The 16,096-nt window shown below is 44.4% G+C and overlaps 1 protein-coding gene across 3 annotated transcripts in view; it reads left to right on the top strand.

The window, feature by feature from the left end:
- Nucleotides 1–16,096, top strand: part of TBC1D4 (TBC1 domain family member 4) — a gene marked incomplete at its 5' end in the record, with an annotated part of 100,869 nt that continues 84,773 nt past the window's right edge. For 2 of the 3 annotated variants that reach the window (XM_083737773.1, XM_083737774.1), the window contains one exon: nucleotides 370–819. In XM_083737773.1, coding sequence (XP_083593899.1) covers nucleotides 370–819 — 450 coding nt within the window. Of the gene's footprint in view, nucleotides 820–16,096 lie in introns of all 3 variants that reach the window. The other variant, XM_083737772.1, reaches the window with a different exon arrangement.

Genomic DNA, 16,096 nt, shown 5'->3' with positions numbered 1-16,096 from the left:
GCCTCACTGGCGCTGCCCGGCGGGGTGGGCGGGCGCAGGAGGCGGGCGCGGACGGCCGTCGCGCAGCTCCAGGCGAGACCCGCAGGAGCGCGGCGGGTGCTGGGAGAGGGTCGCGCCCCGGAGCCCTGCGGCACCCCGAGGGATCGCGGCACCGGGATCCAGGCGCGAAGAGTCCTCCGCCGCCCCCGACGTGCTGCCTCGCTGCTTGCGGCAGGGCATGAGATGTCCCCTTGCGGCACGTTTCCTCGCCCGGGAGCCGCGCTGAGCTGCAGGTGACCTGCTTTCCGAGGGCCGCGCAAGGCTGCGCTCCTTCTTCGGACGCCGCAAAGGAAACCGAGGACCCCTTTGGCGGGGGCTCCTGCCGGCCTCATGGAGAAGGCGAGCTCGGACGGGGCGTTCTCTCACCCCCTGGAGCCCCCCGCCGACCCGCCGCAAGGCGTCGGCAAGGCGCCGTCGGGGGAGAAGCGCTTCAGGCTGTGGTACGTGGGCTGGTCGTGCCTGGACCGGCGCACCACGCTGCCCATGCTGCCCTGGCTGGTGGCCGAGATCCGTCGGCGCAGCCAGAAGCAGGAGCCCAGCGCGGTGCCCGCCCGCGAAGTGCTGCTGCTGCTGGGCTCGCCCAACCTGCGCTGCATCCCGTCGGCCAGCAGCGCCGCCAACCCGGCCGTCTTCATCTTCGAGCACAAGGCGCAGCACATCGCGCGCTTCATCCACAACAGCCACGACCTCACCTACTTCGCCTACCTGATCAAGGCGCAGCCCGACGACCCCGAGTCCCCGATGGCTTGCCACGTCTTCAAGGCCACCGACCCCAGCCAGGCAAGTCCAGGGACGGGGGGAGGGAGGGCTGGGGTCGAGCCGTGGGCTGCGCCGCTTTCGCGCTTTGGCCGCGGGCGCGCAAGGGATGAAGAAGCGGCCCGCGCCATGCGGCGCAGCGGCTTCCTCGGCCCGCCTCTGCAATGTCGCGCGCGCCTCTTCCTCCTCCTCCTCCTCCGCCCTCCCCCGAAGGAAGGCCACGCGCGGGGTGTTGCCAGTCCGGGTGTGCAAACAAACCGCATTGGTATCCTTGCAATGGTCCAGGCTAGGGCCGCCGCAAAGGTCTGTAACTCAAAGTGGAATTTGAACCCAGCTCCAAGGGTTCTTGCACCAGACTTGGGGAAACACCCGGATTACCCCAAAGTGGAATGAATTCACAGATTGAGAGAATGTGCTTTCGTCTAGCCTCCTAAAGCAGACTGGCATTCTGGTGAAAATGATCTGAAGGCAAGGTGCACGGTAACTTGAGAGAAAGCATCGCTGAACTCACTTGAGCTTTGGAGGAAACTTGCTTAGAATTGGGCTGCAAATGTAATGCTCAAAGGCTGTGATGGACAGCTAGGTCGGCGCACCTTTCTGAAACTGTGAACACCTAGCTAATATTCCAGGAGAGTAGCGTTGTGTCCAAGGTGGCTCTTTGCAGAGTCCGCTCTGCCCTGTGGTTACATGCAGAAAGTAACTTTCTGGTGAATCATGGTGGGTTTCCAGATTTGCAGAGGTGTATATTCCTGTCAATGTATAGCCAGGTGACATATTTCACTTACGTGAGTGTGGTGCTGGGGATGGCAGTGGAACTCTGGAAAAAGCAGTGTGAGAACGGCAGCCTGTACTTCCCTTGAGTTCTGTCTCCTCCTTTACAGAATGAGTCCCACAAGTGACTGCATTCATGAAGGAGACTCTAACCAGGCTGTTCTCTCAATCCTGTAGTGGGAGCCAAGAGTCAAAATAGGGCAGTAGCGGGTGGAGCAGTAAACTATATGCAGGTCCTGATGTGTTTCTAATTAAACCCTAAAAATATGCCATCTGGATGCAAAACACACCTGTGCTTTCATTGCACCTAAATAAAAAACAAATTCTGGTGCAGCAGCAGCAGCTGTAAGGGGGGAAATAATATGATTTGATTTTCTGAGTATTGCACAATGCCCCTGGGAATAAATGTATATGTAAGAGCCTCAGTACTTATGCTGGGTAACTGTCACTTAAATGCTAACAGTAGGAGTATCCATCTTTGCCACTAAACCTTCCCTTCCAAATCGTTCTATTCCAATAGGACACATTTTGGCCTTGCTGTGCTTAATCTTGGTTCATTCCTTCTACTACCCATGGTATTGATGGGTACTTTCAGTTAACTTTCCCTAGAGCTCTCCCCATGTTATATCCCACCACGCTCTCATTGCATTAGCTTTATACAACTCTAGCTAAGGGGATTTTAAAAAAACAACAACTATGCATAGATACGGAGAATTAGTATCTTCGAAATCGGGACCCAAATCTAGCTCAGATGTTCCTTTTGAGTGATGAAACCTCTGTAACCGCTGCTTCAGGTGACTGGAGAGGAGGAAGGAAACACACACAGGAGATGTGAGATACCAAGTTGTGTTTGCTATGCAGGAGTATGCTAATTCTTAAGACAAATGCATTCAGATGCAATGGAGGAGATAGGTCCATGGTTTGGAGACCATGAGGTCTCCCCTGTTTATCACAGGCATCCAGTTGCCCATTGTGACAACAGGATGCGGGTCTACTGTAGATGGTTTGATCTTCCAGGGCTCTCTTTATGACTTTGTATCTTGGACCTGCATTTTCCTCATTTTTAATGGAAAAAACCCCATCATTCCCGAATCTTCAGCTATGGCGGGTGCTTCAAGGTGCAACCAGATGGGCAGTTTCTTGGCTTGGCACTTGCAGTTACAGGACGACGATAAAGAAATAACTTCATTTGTGTTGCTGGCTCATAGTGCTGCTGCTTGCCAGTATGTACTATCCCAGTGATGTGCAATCTGTCCGGGTTGCTTCTGTGCTGTAATAAAACACCAGCTGCACCTTATCTGGAATACCCTGAAGGCTGAAGCTGAGCACCTGGTCTTGGCTTGCTCTGGCCTCACCATAGATGACATTATCTGGGAACCAGGTGTAAGATACTCTGAGCTTCTTGAGAGGAGTGTGGGTCTGGGGTATCAGATACTCAGTAGCCACTAAAAGCTTGGCTCTGGTGACTTTTACCGGGGCTGCTTTTGAGGTCACATCCGTTGCCTAGAAAACTTGGTTGGCTCCATAAAGTTCTGGAGATCTTTACAAGCTTTTATTAATGCCTCTCAGTTCATGTGGCCTGCAGCAGTTTTGCAATCACAACTGCCTGCAATTTGTTCTATTTAGGGCAGGGAGGGACAGAAACATGGAATGAAATGGCAAGTTCTCTTGGTATAGATGCTCTATTTCAGTTAAGTTTTCTGCAGAATATCTTGGAGCACAAATCTATCCCAAGTTTGACCATCTTTAAGCAAGTTAAAGGCTTATGATTCTAAGATAACTGCTGTTATAATAAGCTGAGTTGTCTGAGGCACATTGTAATCAAAATGCAATGAATTTCAAACTTTTTCCGGTTCTGATTCAATGTGATCCACAATTACCCTTACTCAGCTAAATAGTTGAAATGCCAAAACAACCCGCTTCAGACAAAGCTTAAAGGGAAATAATGCAAAGGAAGCAGGATATTATTTTCTTAAAAAATCGGTTTTCTAAGAATGGCTGGGTGCTTTGTTTTGCTTCACAAGGATTGAAAGCCAACTTGTTTGAAAAGTCTTGCTGCACAGCTAGGTGACCACTCCTGTGTGGAATGCTCAAGAGAACACAGGTAACACAGTCTTCATCACTGTGCTAAACTATGGGATGGAAAGCTGAGGACCAAGCCCCACGTTAGTTTTGAAGTTATATACGCCTCTTATAGAGCATTTCGCTTTAGCCATATAGTAGATGCACAATGGGATGCGGGTCGCGCTGTGGGTTAAAGCCTCAGCGCCTAGGACTTGCCGATCGAAAGGTCGGCGGTTCGAATCCCCGCGGCGGGGTGCGGTCCCAGCGCCTGCCAACCTAGCAGTTCGAAAGCACCCTCGGGTGCAAGTAGATAAATAGGGACCGCTTACTAGCAGGAAGGTAAACGGCGTTCCGTGTGCTGCGCTGGCTCGCCAGATGCAGCTTCGTCACGTTGGCCACGTGACCCGGAAGTGTCTGTGGACAGCGCTGGCTCCCGGCCTATAGAGTGAGATGAGCGCACAACCCTAGAGTCTGTCAAGACTGGCCCGTACGGGCAGGGGTACCTTTTAGATGAACAATGGATAAGAGGTTTATCTAGAATTCTGCACTTGTCATGCATGGGTTCTCTGTTTCACAGATCTGGAAAGTGAGTCTCAGGCTTGTGCTACAGCAAGTGCATTCTACAGGTTCAGCTTCACCAGAAATGGTTTAAAGAGATCACTGTGACTGAGGATTTGCTATGAGTTAGCTCATTCATTTGGATTTATTCCATCACAGAACTACTTAAGCCGAAGCTCCTCTTTCTTCATTGTGACTTCCAGGAAGTCTGAATTAAATGTCCTTGTGCAGAATATTAGCTTGCCCAGCATGCAGCATCACATCTGCACATTTCTCCCGTGAAGGACGTTTTGTGTCAAGCAAACATTTATGCCACCTGCCTGACCCATTAAGATGCAGGACTGGACTATAAATAGGTAACTCATTGTAGCTACGGGCAGGTCTGTCAAAAGTTGACTTTTTAAATAGTAAGTTAACCTGGGAGATCTTAGTGCATAGCTTGTGATCAGTCACCAAAACAGTTCTTAGTAGAATTATTCACTGTACTGGTGTAGTAAGAGAAGATGCGTGTGCGTGTGCACTCAAAAGTGATGATAAATGTTTGGCTGCAGAAGTTATTACTTTAAAACTGTCCCTTCTATTTTCAGGCATTGTATAGTGTCTTCCTGTGGCCAAACTGTACATTATGGTTGCCAATGGTTGCCATGTGTATTTTTTTTTGTGCTGTGCTGCCCCATGAATCAGCTGGTTTGCATGTCTTTTGGTGCTGCGCTGCTGCACAAATCAGCTGATCTGCAGAGTAGCGCAGCACCAAAATAGGCACATTTTAGTTCATGCTTTTCAAAAAGTATAAAGTGTTGCCCAGTATATGCGTGCAACTACACAGTTTGTTTTGGCACTCACAACCCAGGAGCCTTGTGGCAAATAGCTTTTCTATCGCAGTTTCTAACACTGCCCTGGCCGCCTTAAAATTAAGGGAGGTTTCCAGCATTTAACGTAGCAACATACAAAAACATTAACCCAAAGTGCCATTGTGAAACAAATTTTCAGAAAAGCCAGCTAAATATTCCAGGACGTTAGGAGATTTCTGAAAACGTTTTCAGAAATTTATGCATAGAAATTGCCTGATATGTTAAAGGAACAAAGTGCTTTATAGATGCACCCTAGGCTTTGCTGTGTTCCAGCTCATTTCTCCATGTAGCTACCCCTAAATGACAAAAAATGCAGCATGTTCCGAAAGAACAAAACATTATGAACAACTTGTGTTTCCCTGCTGCATGACCTGAGAGTAAAAGCACATTTAGAAAACTTCAGGCTGAGCACTTGTGATGGAGGCTAAGAGATTTCTGCAAGGTTCTGCTGGAATAAATCAGCTTGATGGCAGAAAGGCTTTGTGTAGGACTGAGATCTGCCAGACTGCGCATCACATCAGTTTCCTGGAACTCTGCCAGGAGCCTGGGAGGGAACTGTGTTCTGAATGCTTCTTTATTAGGATGTACTGGGTACGAGTTTTGACCTCTTGTTTCAGGCATGTCATAGGAGGAATGGGAGCAACAATTTTCGGTAGTTGATCAGAATTAACTAGCAATACAGACACAGAATATTTGTGTGTGTGTGTGTGTGTGTGTGTGTGTGTGTGTGTGTGTGTAAAAGCAGATGAACTTTGCTTTTCCAGATATAGTTCCGGGTAGCTACTGGAAGTGTCACTTCCAGATCAAAGCCCAAAGTAGCAATGGACTTCCTGTGTCTCAATATTTGAGTCCACGAGTGTCGGTCTGTGCTGGAATGCTACTTTATTGTGAAGTGATTTTTGCAGCCCACATTTTGATGAGTAGGTGCAGAAATGCCTCATTCCCGGCCAGGGTGAATTTGATTTAAATTGAATTGTTTAAAATCATGATTTAAATCACTAGTCAGTAAGTCACTAGTCAGTAAGACTTGGTTTAAATCTTTTTTTTAACCAAAAGACTCATTCTTGCTGCTATAATCTTAATATTTACAACCAGATGAAAGTTTCGTTTTTGGAATAATAAATTTTCAGAGTAGCTTTTACAGTTCTATCAAAAATTACTGATTTGGTTATACTACTAGAAATGCATAGATTGATAATTATGAAATTATTGTGAGGTTTACTAAGTTAACTGTTTATATTTGGACCACTTTTCTGCTGTACTTTATGGAAGGAGAAAAATAATCATTTCCTTACTAACAATTTAAACCATTTGTTTAACTAAAACAATAACATTATAGCATGTGTATCCATGTTTGTTAACTGATGTGGTTAAACAATTTTTTTAAAAAAAAAAAACTTAGACTGAGTTTTAGCACACATGAAAAACTTACAACAAATCCTTCTTTCCTGATGGGTTATAATGTGACTTAAATAGAAAACTACCTTTAGAAGGATTTTCCCTCCAAAATCATCTTATTTTAAAAATCCAATTTAAATCAAAAAAATCCATTTTTTAAAAAATAAATCATTGATTTTTATCCACTCTGTTCTCGGCCCATGTCTCATTTTGGCACCAAAGGGTCCTCAAATGCACATCTTGAGCCTTGAAAGTCGCAGGTGAGTGTAGTTATCTCTCCCCTCACCAGACTCTGAGATTATTTGGAAAATAGCAAGAAATGTTGCTGTTTCTGAGTGATTTGAAAGCTTAGCAGGATGCCAGGCGATACCCTGAGAGCTGAGACAGGGCTGGCTGATGGCAACCATAGATTTTGTCTCAACGCAAAGGGCATCCCAAAAATGTGGATCCCTGCAGTAGCTCAGGGATAGGGAAGATGTAGCCAGTAGTTATTGAACTCCAATTCCAATCAGTCCCAGCCAGCATGAAGGATTATGGAAGTTGTAGTCCAAGAACATCTGGAGGGCCAGATTCCCCTCCTCTGTGTATTCCTAAATTGTATATACACTCAGATTGAGACGTTCTGGATGTTATGGAGGGTACCTTAACAATTTTGGGGTACATTTTATTATATATCCTATCCTTGAGGTAGAGAAGAACAATTGCCCTGTTTTTGAGGTTTCTCAAGCAACTGGACTGTTTTGGATTATATGTGATAGCAAAGCTGAGGGTCGTTCCCTAATAAATTTCAGCGCTGCAATTTCCATGAGTCTATTTGTGGGGCCTGAAAAGTCTTTATATTAGCAAGCGGGAAACTTCAAAGTGAGCGTAATTTTAGCTTGGCAATGCTTGGTTTAATTTATGGCTTCAGAATAGCTTTCCTTATAGAGGTTATGATTTGTAAGTGGAAAGAGTTACTCCTTTTAACCACACATTAAAAAGCACTCACAAAACTGTAATTTCTATTTTTTATTTTTCTGGCTGAAGAAGACTGTGAAGAGAGTGAGTTAAAATTTTTGTGTAAGACTTCACAATAAAGAAACGTGTGCCCTTGTATTTCACTTTTTTTCCCTTTAAGGGTGAACATTAAATCTGATTTTGTTTTGTTAGTTGTACTAGTAATTTTCTTCCTTCTGAAAAAATCAGCATTAAGGGGACAAAATAGATAGTTCTGGTCCCAGGGTATCTTCTTGTCTTTTCAAACAAAAATATTTGGGTAGAGTTGCATTTTCTAGCTCAGCATCTCGTTATCTGAAGTGGGCTATGGAGAAGCTAAAGAATTGGCTGTGCGTGGCACTGTGACTCAGGGTGGAATCAGGGGCAGTTAATTCTCAGAATAGTTGTGCATTAAGTATTTAGCGGGTCATTCTATGTCATTTCAATGAGGTCAGGTCACCCTCCGTTTCAGATGTTGATGAAATTTGGTGTATACTCTTCCCTTATGGTAGAAAGAAACCCCCTTAAATCTCCCACCTATATCTCAAACGGTTTAAATTTTATAGCACTTCAAAGTTTCGTTAAATTTGCCTTGTCTGTCCCTCTTGAGACCCTCCTCACAAGATACCCTTGTGTACATTTTACAATGGTACCTCGGGTTACATACGCTTCAGGTTACATACGCTTCAGGTTACAGACTCCGCTAACCCAGAAATAGTGCTTCAGGTTAAGAACTATGATTCAGGATGAGAACAGAAATTGCGCAGTAGCAGCACAGCGGCAGCAGGAGGTCCCATTAGCTAAAGTGGTGCTTCAGGTTAAGAACAGTTTCAGGTTAAGAACGGACCTCCGGAACAAATTAAGTATTTAACCTGAGGTACCACTGTATTTTTTTCTCCATAACCAATGATCAGATCTCTTTGAAATTTTACACAGAGTTCAATAAAATGATGAGGATTTCAGAAAAAATACACCAGCACTCAAAAGATCTTATAAATGCCTAATTTTTTAAAAATAAATGCACTTGTAGCCTAGTTTTTTTGGTGGAAAAACTAGGTTTAGAAAACCTTAATTTACAGCATGTGGGCATGATGTAACCAAAAAATTTTGATGTTGAAAATTATTGCAAAGACAAGTTCTTTCTCGACAAAGAATGAAATTTATGGTTTTTTATTCCTTATAATAAAAATTTTACTTATTTTGGACATCGTGGGAGGGAAATGGCTACTGGATAGCCATTTTGTACAACTTTCCTATAAGATGATTCCTGGAATACTATAGGAGGAAGCTGGAATAAAAATTGGGACAAGTTCTAATACTAGCCATTGTAGGATGCTACCATAAAAAGCATAAAAAAAAATTTCAAATGGCAAGTTGTAATCTAAAACTTAAATATTAAAGAACAGTTTTCTAAAGATTATTTTTCTTTCGTTCCTAATCTGCACTGAGGGAGATAAATGTGTTTGGGCTCTGGCCATCCGAAGTAGACTGCTAGCAAGCTCCATTTATCAGGGATACCATTACTTTCACACACCCCTCCTCTTTCTGAAATTGCAACAGAGGAGCCAGCAGGTAATCAGATTTGGCCATGGGGCCTGCAGTAGCTAATCTGTATTTTTCTGGTTCCCGGCTTATATTTTCTGCATTAGAGTCCAAAGCTGAGAGTATATGGTAAGCAGATTTAGCAATATATCTTAATTGAATGTGAATTGCAGAATCGCCTTCCTTAAGTTTGCTGATGTTTGTCAATATGTGTGTAGGGCATTATTTATCAAAGCTGATTGTCAGGGAACTGCCATTGGAGCCAGAGACGGAGGGAAGGCTCCGGAGGGATGCCGGAGAGGGTCCCAGTAGGGAGAGAGGCAGCCCATCTGCTGGGGAAGGAAATCAGCATAGCACCAGTGGAGAAGGGGAGCAGATGGGGGAATCGGCAAGGGGGCTCCAGGACTCCTCGCCGGAGACCAGCGGAGAGAGCACGGGTCCTCCGCTGCCCACACCCTCCCTGCGCAGAAGACTTCCGCGCAGGGAGAGTAGGAGGAGACTTGGCGTCAAAGAACTTCTTTGCTGGAAGAAGTTCAAGAAACGCCCACTGACGGATTCTGCCAGCGACTGAGACAGCCACGAGTGCAAGGCTGTCCAGAGAGAAAGGGTTCAACCAGGAACCTAGCCAGGAGTGGCGGCAACTTACGCACGAGCAACCCCTAGAACCATTACACTGATGATTTCAATTTTCAGTCTTTGGGGATCTGAATGTTCAGAATGTGTATCACAAATGGGATAGTTTGTCCAAATGAAACAAATAAATTGAGGAAAAAAACAAACAGATTGGCTCTGAAAAATTGGGGACTCGCTCAGAAAGGAAGCAGTTCATTTTTGCAAACTAACTTTTTAAAGTAATCAATCACATGTTATGGATTCTGGATATAACTAGCCGGTCTTGCAAGTAGCCTGTCTAGAAAGTTCTGAGTTCAAAAGTGCCCTCAGCGCTAGGCCTCTGTTTCCCCAGGAGTATATGAAAAGAAACAACCCAAGAAATCTTAGTTGTGAAACTGTGCAGTAGCTTCTTCTATCTAGTTTTTCATCTTCCTCTAGGACAACAGCACCTTTGCATATATTTTAGGCACCTTGCGTCGGTGAGTCAGCATAACCTACTTAATACTGCAAAGAAAGATAGCTGGCTGCTAACATCGTAGGATTTTAAAGGACACTGGATTTCCCTGATATGCATGCATTAAAAATAAATAAATCCTGGAATTCTATATAAAAATAGCAAACTCTGAGTGTGGATCTTTTTGTAGCCAAAAACAGCACCATCCAAGCCCATGAAAGTGGTATCAGCAAGCTTAAAGGTACCCCGACAGTTAAGTCTACTTGCGAACGACTTGGGTTACGCACTCATCTCGCTCTATAGGCCGAGGGAGTTGGTGTTTGTCCGCAGACAGCTTCCGGGTCATGTGGCCAGCATTACTAAGCTACTTCTGGTGAACCAGAGGAGCGCACGGAAATGCCGTTTACCTTCCCGCTGCAGCGGTACCTATTTATCTACTTGCACTGGTGTGCTTTTGAACTGCTAGGTTGCCAGGAGCTGGGACTGAACAACGGGAGCTCACCCTGTCACTGGTATTCAAACCACCAACCTTCTGATCAGCAAGCCCTAGGCTCTGTGGTTTAGACCACAGTGCCACCCGTGTCCCAGGAAGCTTAGGAAACAGCAAAATTGACAGAGGAAGGTGGTTGGAATCAGAGAGAAGAGGTGCATCCTGGGAAGTCAGTCTTGGGCAATGACGTCACTTGCATGAGTGAAGCTGCACCACAAGGATAACTTGAGTCATAGGGCAGTGGGCCATTGCCATAAGCCATTACAGGGGTACCTTGGTTCTCAAACTTAATCCGTTCCAGAAGTCCATTCCAAAACCAAGGCACACTTTCCCATAGAAAGTAATGCAAAACGGATTAATCCATTCCAGACTTTTAAAAACAACCCCTAAAACAGCAATTTAACATGAATTTTACTATCTAACGAGACCATTGATCCATAAAATGAAAGCAATAATCAATGTGCTGTACTGTAAAATAAATAAAACAGTATTGTAGATGATAGAAATTAAAATTATTATTTTTTCTTACCTGCACTGATGATAGTCATTGTTTGGATGGGGGCTTTTATCCATTTCCGCAGTCACACCATCAGTCAGTCAGTAGCTGAACTGGGTTCCACACAGTCACAAAAACAAATGAACCGAAAAAGCCTCAAAAACAAATACGCAAAATAAATAGCAAAAACAAAAGCGGCAAACTTAAATCTGTTCCAGAAGTCCGTCTGACTTCTGAAATGTTCGAAAACCTTGGTGCAGGTGCTCCGGAAACAATAGCCAATAGGACGTTCAGCTTTTGAAAAATGTTCGGATACCAGAACACTTACTTCTGGGTTTTCGGTGTTTGAGAACCAAGGCATTTGAGAACCAAGGTACCACTGTATTTGCAAGCTCTGTCCAAGGCGACCCTAAAGAGAAGACCAGTGAGGACAGACCGACTTCCTTGAACAAGGACTTGTCCACCATTACCATCCTTCTCCCCCACTATGCTCAGCTCCCAGCAGGGTGTTGGGTGTTTTGTTGGATGCAGACAACTGCATTTTCTGCACAAGTGCAACCTGCCAAAGCTGACGACTGCCTTGTGTGAGCCGAGTGGAGGCTGCGCGGATGCTGGTGGGCTACAGTTCTCATCCTCTCTAGTCATTAGCCAAGCTGGCTGGTTCTGATGGGAGTTGTGGTCCAAGCAGGTCTGGAAGATCACATTGGGGCCCCCGCTCTACAGACCAGTCGCTGTCAAAAGGGACTGTTCAAGGTGCGAGAGAAGAGGGAGGCCGCAGCGAAATAATAACGGGGGTTAGTGAAAAGAAAGGAAGAATCAGTAACTTTCTTCAAAAACCAAAAAACCTGCAACCCACACATTTTAATCATAGATCTGCCTAAGAGACAGTAAATCAGATGAAAACTTGTGTTGTCTTCCCATTATTATTTATATTAGTATTATTAGGATGGGGTTATCATTATTATTATATAATTATTATTATTGTGGGACGCAGGTGGAGCTGTGGGTTAAACCACAGAGCCTAGGACTTGCTGATGAGAAGGTCAGCGGTTTGAATCCCCGCGACGGGGTGAGCTCCCGTTGCTCGGTCCCTGCTCCTGCCAACCTAGCAATTTGAAAGCACATCAAAGTGCAAGTAGATAAATAGGTACCACTCCAGCGGGAAGGTAAACGGTGTTTCCGTGCGCTGCTCTGGTTCGCCAGAAGCAGCTTAGTCCTGCTGGCCACATGATCCGGAAGCTGTACGCCGGCTCCCTCGGCCAATGAAGCTAGGTGAGCGCCGCAACCCCAGAGTTGGCCACGACTGGACCTAATGGTCAGAGGTCCCTTTACCTTTATTATTATTATTATTATTATTGGAGTGGGGGTGGTCCTACTAGTGTCTCTAGCACCAGTTATAGAAAGCTTTTTTTGGGAGGGGTAGTTTTATAATCTACCTTTTACCCACTGTTTTTATGTTATGCTTGTCTGTACTTATTGTTGTTGTTTTGCTTTGAAATTGTGATCTTAACTATTGTAAGGTTCCCTGAGTAATATTTGCATGATAGAAGGGCAGGATTAAAGTTCTTGTATAAATAACCCTAGCGTAGAAAGCCTCTGGACAGTAGCAAGTTGTCGCTTCTGCTGTAAGTATCACAGGGATAACCCACCTGGGGAAAAGCGGGACATTGCTTTCCAGATATCCTCATTTCCCTTTTCCCTGACTTGCATTAAAAAAAATATACTTTGAAGGATCCCTTGATTGATTATCAAAGTACTTGTGCTAAGTGTTTTTCAAGCTAATTTAACATGATAACGGTGAATTTTGACGAGAACACCAGCCATATGGACCTTCTAAGCTGGCATATTGAATCACATGCTGTGTCCCGTTTTTCTGAAGTGTTAAGTTAAACTTGATTGTTGTAAAGTCAATATTATCCCACTTAGATAAGAAAAGCCTTTTATTCCTCCCAAATGGACTCTGGTGTAACGAAGCAAAAGCTCAGTGATGATGGCTTTCTTTTTGTTGACATAGCTGAGAACGTACTGTACTTGTAAGATTTAAAATTACTCCCATTCAGCGGAATAGAACAATGTAACAACAGGATTGTTTTTTTGCAGGTGGTAAATATGGATGTTTTGTTAATAGTGAACTCGGTGTGCTTTGGGCTCTTTTTAAACACCCTCCTCTGGTTTTCTTCTAGTTCTGTAGTGTTGCAGACAAATTGGACTTCTTTGGAAAGTTTAATTGATTTAGCTATAATTGATTTAGCTACATGGGCTGAAGGCAACGTGATTCAGCTGCCCAAATTTGACTGCCAACGAGCGCCAGTTTCTGATATCCCTAATGTCAGTGTTTGAGATAAAATACCACCAATAATAATTCTTGTCTGGTGTGCTTGAAATGTGCCCTTGAAAAATGTCCTAAATCGCTCAGAAATTCTCCTTGGTGTCATTAAATAGCAATCAGTCTACAGCAGTGTTGTGATCTTATCTTTAGCCTTCACAATATTATTTCTTGCGCAGCCAAGGATAGATTGCACAGCACCGTATGAAACATGAAATTTATTACGGTCAGAGACCAGCTTGAGAAACACAAATGGAACCAAAATCCCAATAGCAAAACAAACATTTAAAACAATATACAACAACATATTTTAAGTTTAAAAGTGCAATAGGCATATAAACACATAAAAACTTTAAAATAGACTGTCTTAGAGAAATGGCCCAGTCTTGCCCGTGGATTTGGGTTTGGAAATTTTCTAAACAAACTAGATTGAATTGGGGGATGGTCTGCGCCTACAGATCTGTGCGCAGAATCTGGCAACAATCCGAGCCGTCTTGTGGTCTTTGCCTAACAGAAGATCAAATTTTTGCTTTACCGGGAGGTCAGTAAGCCTTACCAGCAGGGGGTCAATGGTTTCTCTATGTGCCTCACCGTAAAAGGGACATCTAAAAAATATGTGTTCAGGGCTTCCTATATCCTCCAATGGACAGGCGCAAATTCTCTGGTCATATGAAATATATGTTTCAAGCTGATTGTAAGAGAGCTTTATTCTTCGTGGTTTCCGAAATCCACAGTGTAGCTCTACTTTCTGAGAAATGCGATGGGGTGACGCTCACAACCCAAACCAAATCTGTCCATGTTATTTTAATAAGTTCGTTTGTGTTACTGCACTTGTCAGGGCAGTGTTGGCAGGCTCCATCCTAAGAAGGTTTTTGCTCTGTGTGGGTAGCTTAGTTGGTTAGAGCGTGGTGCAGATAACAGCAAGGTTGCAGGTTCGATTCTTGCAAGCGACAGCTGCATATTCCTGCATTGCAGGGGGTTGAACCTCTGGGTCCAATCCAACTCTTATGATTCTGTGTTCAGGTACACTGCATGGCTGTATAGTTTAGCATGGGGGGAAGGAAATGGGTGGCTCATAGGATAGAACCAGCTCATAGGTAGGCAGCCTAAGGCCCGGGGGCCAAATCCGGCCCAATCGCCTTCAAAATCCGGCCCACGGATGGTCTGGGAATCAGCGTGTTTTTACATGAGTAGAACGTGTCCTTTTATTTAAAATGCATCTCTGGGTTGTTTCTGGGGCATAAGAATTTGTTCATCCCCCCCCCCAAATATAGTCTGCCCCCCCCAAGGTCTGAGGGACGGTGGACCGGCCCCCTGCTGAAAAAGTTTCCTGACCCCTGTACTAGCCCTTGCAGTCTTTCCACCAAGCCTCAACCCCTTTCAAAGGTCCTGCCCACTGCAGTTAGTCCACTCATTCTGTATTATTATTATTACTACTACTATTATTATTATTATTATTTTATTCAAACCGCACCCATCTGTCTGGGTTGCCCCAGCCACTCTGGGCAGCTTCCAACAAACATAAAAGCATAATAAAACATCAAACCTTTTAAACCTTTCCATACAGGGCTGCCTTCAGATGTTGTTTAAAGGTTGTAAACCTTGGTTCTCAAACGCCTTGGTACCCAAACAACTTGGAACCCAAACACTGCAAACCTGGAAGTAAGTGTTCTGGTTTGCGAAATTTTTCGAAGTCAAATCTGGTGCCGATTTGAGTATTATGCTGAGGTCTGTCTGTCTTTGCTATTTACGTATTTTGCATTTTTGTTTTTGTGGCTCTTTTGTTTTTGTCACTGTGACTGTGTGGAACGCAGTTCAGCTACTGATTGAGTGACTGCAGTCCATTTTTTATCGTTTTCATTTTATGTATCAATGGTCTTCATGTTAAATTGATGTTTTAGGGGTTGTTTTTCAAAGTCTGGAATGGATCGATCCATTTCACATTACTTTCTATGGGAAGGCGCGCCTTGGTTTTGGAACGCTTTGGTTTTGGAACAGACTTCTGGCACGGATTAAGTTTGAGAACCAAGGTACCACTGTACTTATCTCCTTGACATCTGATGGGAGGGCATTCTACAGGGCAGGCGCCACCACAAAGAAGGCCCTCTCCTTAGTTCCCTGTAACTTAACTTTCTGCAGTGAAGGAACCACCAGAAGGCCTTCAGGGCAGAAATCGTCACTTTCTATATTTTGTAGGTATGTTTTCAGACAGTAATCTGGGAGCCCGTGCAGTTGGGACTCCACCCTCCAAACTCCACACACACACACATGAGTAATTTCTTTTAATACAGTTGGCATTACCAGACAGAAAGGGCTTTTCAAAAGGATAGTTTTGGACTAGAGGACAATTATGTCACTTTTGGTAGTACCAAATGCTAGGTAAAAATAAGCAGGGTGAGGTGTGGTTTTCCCCCCTTCCCCTTTGCAACTTTGCTATGCCAAAAATACCATTTGATGGAATTAAAGCATGGGCACAATTGCAGCCTTGAAACAGCAGCTGTTCTCTGTGTGTTGCTGTTTGTCACGGGAGTTCCCGCAAGGTCAGTAAAAGACTCTTTCCTCTCAGAAATGGCAGGGATGAATGCATCCCACGTGGCAAAGTGTAACCTTGCTGTTTTTGAGACCTGAAAAAGCATCATGGCCAATCCAATGCCCTTTTAAAACATGGTGTGTGTGTGTGTGTGTGTGTGTGTGTGTGTGTTTTGGGGGGGGATATTGGGTTACTCTTGTTTTTATTATGTATTTTGTGATTTTATATTGTGAT

This window comes from Podarcis gaigeae (genome assembly GCF_964106915.1).
Source record: "Podarcis gaigeae genome assembly, chromosome: 4".
Taxonomy (NCBI): Eukaryota; Metazoa; Chordata; class Lepidosauria; order Squamata; family Lacertidae; genus Podarcis; species Podarcis gaigeae.
The sequence above is the reverse complement of the archived record's forward strand: the minus strand, read 5'-3'. Positions and strand labels throughout refer to the sequence as shown.